At 38.6% G+C, this 12,024-nt stretch overlaps 1 protein-coding gene across 1 annotated transcript; it reads right to left on the bottom strand.

Annotated features, from left to right (window-relative positions):
• Positions 1–7,397: 7,397 nt before the first annotated feature.
• On the bottom strand, positions 7,398–11,437 carry LOC144517023 (THAP domain-containing protein 6). The gene is made up of 4 exons (XM_078248804.1): positions 11,098–11,437; positions 9,508–9,700; positions 9,236–9,334; positions 7,398–7,819 (listed from the first exon to the last, which is right to left on the bottom strand). The coding sequence occupies exons 1-4, from the start codon at positions 11,175–11,177 to the stop codon at positions 7,580–7,582; spliced, it is 612 nt and encodes a 203-aa protein (XP_078104930.1). The 5' UTR covers positions 11,178–11,437; the 3' UTR covers positions 7,398–7,579.
• Between the last annotated feature and the right edge of the window lie 587 nt (positions 11,438–12,024).

Here is a 12,024-nt window from a genome sequence, read left to right as displayed (position 1 = left end):
TGTTTAATATCTACAAATAAAAAAAAAAAGTTGGAATACAATTTAGCTAGATGTGTAAACTAAGAGGAATCTGCCCTACACTGGTAGAATTTGTGGCTGAGCTTTTGTATTGAATTGCATTAGATTTTACAGGTTTACCTATAAAGCGGCCACTGAGTGTAAAATTCAACAGGCTACACTGACAAAATGTTTTCTTTTCATGCCACTTTCTACTTCTACTCCACTACATTTCAGAGAGAAATATTGTACTTCTTACTCCACTACATTAATCTGACAGCCTTAGTTACTAGTTACTTAACAAATTAAGATTTTGCACACAAAACGTGTATAAATACAATGTTTTATTATAAATCAAACTACCCAACAATATATAGGCCTACAAGTGCAGCTGAAATGATTAGCCGATTAAACACTCAGTTGATTGACAGAACTGTTTTGATCGTGAGGAGTTTTTCTGCATTAGGTACTTTTACTTTTAAAACGTTAAGTACATTTTCCTGATGATACATACTTTCATTAAAGTGCTCATATTATGCTTTTTGGCTTTTTCCATTTATTTAATTGTGTTATATATCTTTTTAGTGCACGTTATAGGTTTACAAAGTGAAAAAGCCCAAAGTCCACCCCAAAGGGACTTACCATCTCCAACAGAAAACACTGTTCACACACTGCTCCAAACAGCTCTATTGTAGTCCAGCCACTTCAGTCCACTTCCGTGACAAATGTGCATCAATATGTAACACGTTATAATGCTCGCCTAGCTGCTAGCATGGCCCGCCTCATACTCTGCAACTGACCAGCTAGCAGTGCTTACCTAGCTACCGCGCATGTGCGACTCCCAACAAAGATGGAACAGAAGTGAGATGTCACTCTGTAGCTAAAGCAGAGAGCTCAACACACAGGGTGAAAAGAGGAGCTGCAGCAATGTGCAGTACAACAAAAATATGGGTTTTTAAAAAAAATATGAAACCATGTAAACCTATTCTGGTAAAACCTCTAAATACAATTATGAACCTGAAAATGGGCATAATATGAGCACTTTAATTTCAATTTCAATATATTTTCAATGCAGGACTTTTACTTGTAACAGAGTATTTTTACAGTGTGGTATTAGTACTTTTAAAGATTCTGAATACTTCTTCCACCACTGCTGGCGTTTCTTATTCTTACCTAAATCATGAACCCAAACACCTCAGCACAGACTGAAAACAATGTCACAAAGTTGCATTTGGCCAGTTGAAATAGTGTTTCCGAAATGAACATGTTGTGCTTTAACCTGCGACATGAATGTGACCTAGGGTACTACTAATGATCTCAATTTAGCAGCATGAGTGTGTAAGCTGGAAATTCTACCACAGAAATGTAATAATATATTTTTTATATCTTATAGATCTCTTATTACCAGAATAACTGGAAAAATAAATGTTGAGCCTTCTTCTCACATGACCTGTGTCCTCCCTCCTGAAGTGGATGTAGTAGCTTTCAGGCACAGTTGCATGTGCCTCCTGATAGGGAGCACAAGTGGATAATATAGAGTAGGGCTGAAACGATTCCTCGAATAACTCGAATAATTCCATTACAAAAAATTGTAGAAGCAAAATTCTTTGCCTCGAAGCTTCGTTAAATCAATGTAATTAAGGTTGTACGGCTCACTGTGTTTCCGACAACAGGTTGACGCTTCTGTGGACACAAGACCGTTTATATACTGTCTATGCACAAGACTGACGGCCCAGATTACAAATGAACGAAGACAAAAATAGCGAGGGTCTAAGAGAAGAGACGCGACAGAAAACGACAGAAAGTTTGGGATAATTTTAAGCTGCAAACATGCTGCTACATCATCTTTGTAGAAAACATTCAGTGTACTCATCCATTCCACGGAGCGAACCCGACACCAGGTAGCTAACTAACGTCTGCTGCTCTCGTCCACCGCGCTGTTTTACACAACTACAACAAGGGGAAGGGGGTGAAAAATATTAACATTTGGGCCACCAAAAATGTACTTTACAAAAAATGTTGCTTTTTCAAAAAAAAAACTGTCTTTTGTATATATACAAAAGACAGGTTTCCTTTTTTTTAGTACACAGCAATAATACATATTTACTATTGCTGTTTACTAAGTATTTCTTACTAAGTATTTCTTAACCGATTACTCGATTAATCGATGGAATAATCGGTAGAATACTCGATTACTAAAATAATCGATAGCTGCAGCCCTAATATAGAGTCTGTCTCTACATGCTGCACATCTCTGAGAAAGCATGATTTAAATACTTGTTCTCATAAGCCTCTCACAATTTCATCCTAAACTGATCATGACATAAATAAGCTTGAATTGGGAATATATACTTTAGGCTACACATGGACTCAATATCTTTGTCCTGGTACCTCTTGTATATGTCCTTGTAGGAGTTTCCTCTTTAACCCGTCTGAAGTTGAGTTCTTCTTTCTACCTAATATGGTTTTCTATTTTGTCCCTGTTCTCCCTGCGGCTGAAGTGGTACTGTACTGTTTAAGCTCAACTAGGCTTTGAAGGCTTGTTATGTCTCAAACAGACTATATTGTTCTTTCTTTAGTTTCCATGAGTTTTAGTGTGAATTACAGTATTTAAGCATTTTGCTTTAGTTATTAGTAAGGGCTCAGTTTTTGTTAAATTCTTTAAAAGATGCGTTATGAATTAATTTGACCTTACAAGATAAATAACGTAATTTTGAGTATTAACTACTTTTAACAGCAGTTCTCCTTATTAACTAATGGTGGAAAGTAATTGAGTAAGTAGTAATTGACATTTAATCAAGTGCTATACTTAAATACGATTTTGAGGTACTTGATCCTCTACTCCTCTACATTTCAGGAGGAAAATACTGTAGCCTACTTTTGACACTGCTTTTCTTTTACAGCGGCATGTTGTTTATTCTGCAGATACAGATTTTATTACAAAATGTATGATCATCTGAAATAATATGTTCAGTATGTGTATGTGACTTTGACACCTTACCTTTAGCATTAAAGGATAAGGATGTCAATATACTATGTTTTTGTTATTGTCAACAAATTCCATTAGTGTATGTGGCACTCAGTCCCAAGCCCATTGGCTCCTACTGAAAACATATTTTCCTTGCTGTGTTTTAACTAGGCCTATTAGGGTTTGGCCACACAGGCGATACTCTCAACTCAATGTTGGGATTTGAAGACAACGAGAAAAATATGTCACCAGACGTGTGCTTTAATAAAGTATGATTTTCATTGTGGTATTTCTACTTTTACTTAAGGATTTTGGTACTTCTTGAACCATGTTATTAACTATTCTGCATTATCTGTTTTGACCACCATCAACTGTGTCCAGTGTCTCTCCCAATGTCACTTTAGGTAAATAGCCCCATCTGTTGTTCAACAACATGTCTTAAAGTGCTCATATTATGCTCATTTTCAGGTTCATAATTGTATTTAGAGGTTGTCTCAGAATAGGTTTATATGGTTTAATTTTCAGAAAACACCATCTTTTTGTTGTACTGCACATTGCTGCAGCTCCTCTTTTCACCCTGTGTGTTGAGCTCTCTGTTTTAGCTACAGAGTAAGGCATCGCGCTTCTGTTCCATCTTTGTTGAGAGGCGCACATGTGCAGCAAGCACTGCTAGCTTGTCAGTTGCAGAGTATGAGGGAGTGCCATGCTAGCAGCTATGCGAGCATTATAACGTGTGTTACAAAGTGACGCACGTTCGTCACTGAAGTAAAGGCTGGACTACAATAGAGCTGTTTGGAGCAGTTTGTGAACAGTGTTTTCTGTTGGACATGGTAAGTCCCTTTGGGGTGGACTTTGGGCTTTTTCACTTTGTAAACCTATAACGTGCACAAACAGATATATAACACAATAAAAGAAAGGGGGAAAGCCAAAAACCATAATATGAGCACTTTAAATCATAGACGTGTGTGTGTGTGTAGGTATATATACTGTATAATAAATGTGTATATTGTGCAATTATACTCCAAATATTGCAAGATTCAAGGTTCATTTATTGTCATTGTACAACATAGGATTGCACAACTAAATAGAGTTGTAGTCCCTTTATACTACACAAGAAAAAAACAAAAACAGTAGTGCATTACTGTAGTGCATTTTTTGTTGTTTTGGGGTTAACAGCAGGAATAAAAACAGATATGCATATTGATGGGAAAAAAGCAGCATATATTAAATGTACAATATATGTTGCGGTCTTCAAATCAACTGGTTTTAGAAGTCCCAAGGTCAAGGTATAAACGGTGGGGTGATCAGGCTTTTGCAGTTGCTGCCCCGAGACTCTGAAACAAGTTACCCCCTCATATTCGGACGATTACAGATGTAGCTCTTTTTAGGTCCAAACTCAAAACCTATTTGTTTAGAATGGCTTTTAATACGTAGTAGTGGTGTGACAATTTCCTTCTCCAGAGGCCTGTACTACGAAGCAAGATTTGGCGTTAACGAGCTAACTTCAGGTTCAACCCAGGGTTTTTATCGGGTTCAATCGCCGTGGTAACTTATGCTGAACACCTAACCTGGTCGGGAGCAGGTTATGTTGGAGATTAGAGATCAACCGGTGTTAAAGCACCGCCTACTGACCAATCAATACTCGGTTGATAACGGCGTCACCGTTCTTAGAAGATCAGGTGGAGCTCGGCGCGCAGAGAGAGAGAGAGAGAGAGGGGGGGGGGTGCGCTCATAAAAGTTAAAACATTTAGAGACCGACAACCCCGTTAACATTCACTGATGGGTATCTTTATGAAAGATTTAGATTTTTAAGCGGAGAGAATTACGTATAGGCTATTTGTCGGCTTCTTCAGCCGTGTGTTGCCAATATGCACATCGGTTAGAATTATGTTTTGATATTTTTTATTTTCTCTCACGATCGCTTCCCACTGCCAGGGTTTCAACTGAAATAAAAGGCTAAAGCAACGACAGTTCATGGAAAGCAAGTGTAATTATGGTCAGATCTTGTGCCTGACTGATGGGGAAGTGACCAGTGTAGTCTAATGTATACTATTATAGTGGGTGTACTGTAGCCTACTGTATATTGGCCAGAATCTGCCTTTGGGGGAGAAAGGGGGCATATCAGTGCTTGAATTACGTGGGAGCCGAGCTCCCATAGAGTGAGGATTGGCTCCCATGAAAGCAACAAAGTCAAAGATCTGAGGGGGTCTCTCATATCTGAAGGTGTCTGCCATATGTGGCATTGTAATTTAATCTTAAACAACGCTCATTATCCATCCCTGTGCGGTGTCTTGCCATTAAAGACGTTACATTAAAATATAAAAAATAGGCTGCTACGGGACGTAGACCTGAGCCTACCCTACGCTCATGAACGCAGCATGACTGCACTTCACCACCACACCACTAGGCTATATGAGCAAACCTCATAGGCTACGATCGATTTGACAGCACTCGCAAGTCCGAAGAAGTCACCTTGCTTTTAGCTTAATGTGCTTTTGAGGTAAATATGCCTACCACCAATACATCTTAAATAAATCTGTAGCTGTCCTCTGCCATTCAGAGCTCCGGAAAAGTTCCCAGATATTTTGAAACACCTGTCAGCAATACAATGCAATCTCTGATGGCGGAATATTCAGTGAATAGGCTACCTGACAACATCTCAGTGCAAATTCCAAAATTGTTCGTCTATTTATTTCCACGGTTCAACACACGAGATGACTGAACACCCAGGTGTTGTTATCACTACGTGTACATTATAAGACTAGAACATAGTTTGGCTGTGCAATGGCTTTATTCATTTCTGCCAGTTAGTGCATTTTCCCTGTGTATAAGTTAAAGACTACATGCATTATGACACTGAGGATATCTGAGACGGTGGTCTGGTTCAAATGAGTTACGTTTTATTTAATTGCGAAATTGAAATGAAATCTGGACTATTACAATCAATAATATGTTGAAATTAATTAAAAGGAATCCATTTCTGTAAAAAAAAAAAAAAATCTCCTTGTCTGTTGTGTACGTGTGTCAAGTTAGAGCCTAGGCCTACTGTGCGCATATACTGCGCAAAAGCGCCACTCGCGCCTAGGCTATTTAATTGTATAACCTTGTTAGGCTATGTGCAGGGTGTGCCAACTTTTTTTTTTATGAGATAGAGAGACCCCCTTAAAGGCAAAAAGATAATTCGAGCACTGGGGCATATCATAGTGGGAGGGCCTGGGTGTCCTCCCCCAGGAAAGTTTTAAGCATCAACGACTTCATTTCCTGCATTCCGATACACTTTAATGCACCAATTTACGGTTAAAAAAAAATATCTTTATTCAGCCTATAGATGTTAAGAAAAAAGCACGGATGACAATTCAGAATTTATCAAAAATATAATGGAAAGTAGCCTATGTTGTTACGTGTCATTGGGCATTTTTAAGTGGGTAGCCTATATAGAAATCCTGGAGCTTACTATCACGTAGACTACACCACTGGAAGTGATATTGATAGGATAAGTGTTGTGATTTACGTACACGACGTAAACAGCGTCAGCTTTTTTTGCCAGCTTTCCTTCCTGCATTTTGCCCGTAAAACGTGTTTGTGTTCTTCATATTTATGTAGAATTATAGTTTGCTTTTCTTGTTTAAAATATGCGTCTCTGGTAGATGTTTGCGATTGGTCGTGGTGCGCAAACACTGCCTCTTTTATGTGAACGCGCGCGCTGCTGGATTGGGAAACCCTGAGTTGATTGAACTAGCTGTTAACCAGCGTCGTGACGCAGCTTATGCGGGACCACGGTTGTTCGGGTTAGTGAAGCCGAATAACTGAAAGAAATCCAGGGCATGTTGATCTGGATTCGTAGTACAGGCCTCTGTTTCTATGTAACCTTTTCTGATTTTACCGTTTTCTATGTTTCATTCTTTTTATTGTATATGTTGTTTTATTCTTGGTTTCTGATGTGAAGCACTTTAGATACCTGCTGGTTGCTGTAAAGTGCTATATAAATAAATGTTGATTGATGTAATTTTCTGCCATTAGGAGTCTCTCAATCAAAACCATGGACTGTAAAATATAATTACAAATATATTTTTTACAGGCTATAATTTAAACAGACTTTTGATGACACTGTGAAGTTGCATGGGCTCATGGGAGTTACCTTCATCGTGTACCACCGTTGCAGATTAAAATGCATCTGTTCACGGACGAGTTCATCTATTAAAGGTTTTTTTTACGTTACATTCATTATCGTTTACTAATGTCATTCTAATCGAATAGCTGCAGTGTTTCCCAAATAACTACTTAGATTTTATTTGAGGTGGTAGCTGAACGGTTAGCGAGCAAGCAAGCTAACATTAGCCAGCAGCTAAAGACACAATATTACAATATATTCCACATGTCAATCATTACCTAGGATTAGAGTACACTATACAAATATATATACCATGGGTAGTCTATTTTAGACATTTTAATGCAGAAATATTACATATTATATTTACCACAACAGACTGATGCTGTGCTTCTTACAGCATTTATGTCCTCCCTCCGCAAGACATCCAGAAAACAAAGATTTTGGTAGAAGTAAAAAAAAAAAAAAAGAACCTCATTCATAACAACAACAAAAAGCTCTAGGCTCTACCTGATGTGCAAGTTTTTACGTTTTGACCTGTACAATTTATGCTTTATTTTTACAAAACAGGGGGATTGGTGATTCCTCCTCAGATCTTCCAGAAGACCATGCACCATCTTCTTTGCCCTCCGTTCTCGGTCCTTCACATTCCTCATCTCCCGCTCCAGACTCTCCACCCTAGCCAAGGCTTCACTGAGTCTGGCCTTAAGATCAGTGGGAGATGAAGGCAATGCATAGGAGTGGTCCTAGTAAAAAGAAGGATGAACATGTTATGATTTATGTTTATATCGCATCACTTAAAGTCAAAACTGTCTGGTGCATAGCTAGTACAATGTACATTCTTAATCTCATCGGCCCTCAATTCCACAGCCAGGGCCATGGGAAGAAGGGGTGCTGCAGCACCTCCTAAATAGATTTGATGGTGCAGCTCTTTTAGACTTTCGAAATGTTATCAGATCGAATGGATCAAATTCTGATGGTGAAATGAGTCATTTCGGAGGGGTTGTTGTGACGCTCTTAAAGTATCCACTGATTTACATGTAAATCTATGGGAACAAAGTATTTTTGGGCCCCACGGCATCACGTGATGGACCCAAAAGTTGTAATTCCACCATTTGGCCTATGTCAAACTGGCTTCAAAGCCCAACCCACTTCTTGGGGGCCTGGCTGAGACTAACCAGCCCCTCCTCTCTCTTTCAGCTGTAAAGCCACATGGCTAATTATGATGCACGTCAATGACGTCATCGACCTTGGTGGTGAAGGTGTGAGTACCTGATTCGCCTCAGCAGAGGGAGGACAGAGGACAGGATGAATGTCTGTGACAAATATATCCCTTGAATCTTGACTCTTTCTAAACTTCACTCAGTATTTTGATGTTGGAAATATTACTATTTATATTATTGCCATTTTAAAATGTTTCCAGTGAGATAGTAATGAGTTTATAAAGAGATTATGCTGTTGTAAACTTTAATGTTGCTGCTCTTCAAACAACACTTAGCCTAGTTATATTTAAAATACTCAATTCTAATCCGGTTCTGAATTTAAAGACAACCAGGCTGACATAGGAAATGTATGGCTAATATGCACACCTGCATCCAGACGGCGTTTTACTATCGCGCAATAGACTCCAACTACAATAGTGATGTGCTGTCGATTCAACTCACACACAAACCCTCACCTCACACAAACAAGCAGCTCTGTCTCACACCAACGCGGCGCAAAGCAGTATCCCAAGGGTGCTACTGCGGCAATTTCATTCAACGCACAGACCAATTTTTGCTTAGCATGTGCAACATACACGTCACTGAACAGCCCTGTAAACTATGAAAACCTGGTTATGGGTCACATCTCTGCTATACAGTAGTTCTGTGTTGTTGACTGAGTAGTTACTGTGGCTGCTTCGACATACACATTGGTGTTCACGTTAGCGGTCTGTTGTAGTGTAAAACGTTCTGAAATTAGTGTAAAATGTTGCTAATAAGTATTAAATAAAAATTATCCTAGCTATTCCAATTAATGCAAAAACCATCCAAATTTAGTATGACGTCATTATAAACTGACTTTCTCTCAGCACCCCCAACTCTGACGGACTTCCAGGTTTGAAAATGACCAGGGCCATGATGCTTACAGCTGTTTGGAGAATAGCCAGTTCAAATACTCACAACGATGAGAGGTTCAGTCTCTTTCAAAAGCGGAGAAGAGTCCACTGACAGCTTCTCTTCAGCCTTCCTTGAGGTTTTTGTTGTCCTGGTTGCCACTGGCTAAAGTGGAAGGGAAAAAAACACTTAAAACTAGGTTTAAGTACCACACAATGTATTACACAATACATCATTGATTCCTAAACATTCAATAAGAACAATGACGAAGAAAACATTTTCATCAAGGGGTGTCATTGACTAGCTATGAAATCCTTATAATCTAGTGATACACTTACTCTTTGTAGATGTTTCGGGAAATTGAAGACAGATGGTTTAGCTCCATCTCTAATCCTGACAGTCTGTCCTGTGCTGTCAAAGTCATGCAGCTTGAAATGCTCACTGCAGAGCACGGAGGACCGACTGGCGGAAAAACCTTTCCTTCTTACAGCTATTTCCCACTGCCTCCTCACCTCTTTCGCTTTGGGAAACCTTCAAAGTGTGAGAAAAGTCAGCTAGTAAGCTAATATGTAAGTTGCTCAGCCGAAATGAGTAGTTTGTCATACAAATCTTTTGTGCTGCTTTCGGATGTTCATGCGAAATAAATGCCAAATCTAAGCAACATGGAATACCATTTCACAGAAGACATTTTTTTTACAATATTCTACAGTAATGAATGTGTTGAATTTGATAGCCTACTTCAAAAGAGGTAAAGGTAATCCTTCTTTTTTAAGATAACAAAAAGTTATGTGACTGTCCTGATACTAAATTAAGCTAACGCTAGCTTATGTCAGGTAAAGTATTTTTTATTTACGTAATATATCAGTAAGATGATGAAAATTATGTTTGTCATGTATGTTATTGAAGCTGCAGCTCCGGGGCTGGAATGCAGTTCCGCAAGTGGCCACTTGAGACAAGTAAAAACAAAAACAAAAAAAAAAAACAGGGGGAATTTTAAGCAAAGGACCCCTTAACTGAAAGAGAGATGGAGCAGGGACCCCTACTACATATGTTGTATAAAATGAAGTTGCATATTAAACTGGGCCTACAATAACTTGTAGGGCGGCCTAAAGCCTTTATACATAACATTTGTTGCATAGAATACTAAGCTATTCAAATTGTCTAATAATTGTTGGCATGATTTTATAAATCATGTTTTAATGTTAAACATACATGTGGCATAGTGAATCCTTAGGATTAACTGTATCTGTGGATGGCCTTAGTGACTACCTTACATATAGGCCAGTAATCAGTGGGGATTTATATTTGCTAATAATATGTTGGATTCTTGTTAAAACTTTTTAACTTTTGAAAAAAAAACTTTTTAAAAATTAACAATAATTTGGAGGCTCCCCTGCATTAACTCTGACTGTAGGTCAATCCTCATAGAGCCCCATGTTAAAAAAAAACAACTTCTCAGCAGAAATAAACATGTTTACAGCCTAGTACTAAAAACAGTTGTGGTCTCTATAGCTAATTTCACACTTCATGATAACTAGGACGAGGGGTGATTTTTTTTTTATACAACTCACCTGTTTTTAATTATATTAAGGCTTAAAACCGCCTACTATCTATAATAGTATAAGATATTTTGGTGTATCCTGTATCATAAATACATGTCTGGCATTTGTAACAACCCAAATCGCTTGAAAATTCCGCGAGCAATTATGATTTTAATTGTGCATAGGCCTCCTGTCTCGAAAGACACACGTACATTGGAGGCACGGCTCCCCATACCAATGTGGCGGCCGCGTCGACGTCTCGCTCAGCAGCGGCCAATGCGGTATATACTTAAGCTATTATTAGTCTATGTCTGGCGGTCAACTAGTTAGCGCTCAACATATTGTTATAATGGACAAATACAACCAAAAACAACTCTTCAGTCTTACTTGTGAAAGGTAATTCCCAGAGATCTGGATTGGGCTGTTCGACGGTTTTTACAGCCCCAAGCTGCACACGAGTCAGGCATCTCTTTTCCAGACAAACGTTATAATCGTCTGAGACGTAGCCCGGTCCAATATGGCGGCGACGTATACTACCGCCACCAAAAAATGCTATTTGCTACTAGCTACTGCTTTGCCTGGACAGAATTCTCAACAACTCGAAGGAGTTTGCGGATTCAAATGTCTTAACGGTCTAAACCAAGGCAAACAACTACGTTACTACTTTCTTCTTCTTGTTTTTCTTCTTCTTCTTCTTCTTCTTCTTCTTCTTCTTCTTCTTCTTCTTCTTATTTAGTTTTATTAACGGGCTACAAACCAACGTTTAAGGTGCATGCCGCCACCTACTGTACCGGAGCGTGTAACATCATGACTTTACACTGAAATAATAATATATAAATAAAATAAAAACAATAAATAAATAAAAACATAGAACAACTTTATTAAGAAGTTCTATTCTGGATATTAAACCTGTTTTATTTTAATATTTAAATAAAACCCTTTTAACCTACTTGTTTTCTTCTTCTGGTTTAACGGCAGCTTGCATCCATGTTGCACTACTGCCATCTTCTGGAGTTATTAACTCACAGTGTCCAGTCTGTCAGATGTTCCTCCTGTTCTCATTAGGAAGCTGAGCATCTTCTGCCTTGTCCACTTCCACCACACTCCAGTAGGCTAGGTTCTTATTTACTCCTGTTAGCCTTAATCTTTTTGGTTCATGTCCTTTATCTTTTTCTTTCACTAGTTCTGTCTCTCTGACAAGCACACACTCTACAGTTTCTGACACCTGGCAATGATCACAAAAACAGTTGGATGCTTCCCTATATTGCGAAGTTTGCTGTTCAGATTACTGTGCCCAATTCTTCATGTATTCAG

The sequence above is a fragment of the Sander vitreus genome, chromosome 4 (genome assembly GCF_031162955.1).
Source record: "Sander vitreus isolate 19-12246 chromosome 4, sanVit1, whole genome shotgun sequence".
In the NCBI taxonomy this organism is placed as follows: Eukaryota; Metazoa; Chordata; class Actinopteri; order Perciformes; family Percidae; genus Sander; species Sander vitreus.
Note: the sequence above shows the minus strand (reverse complement) of the source record. Positions and strands in the feature narration are given on the sequence as shown.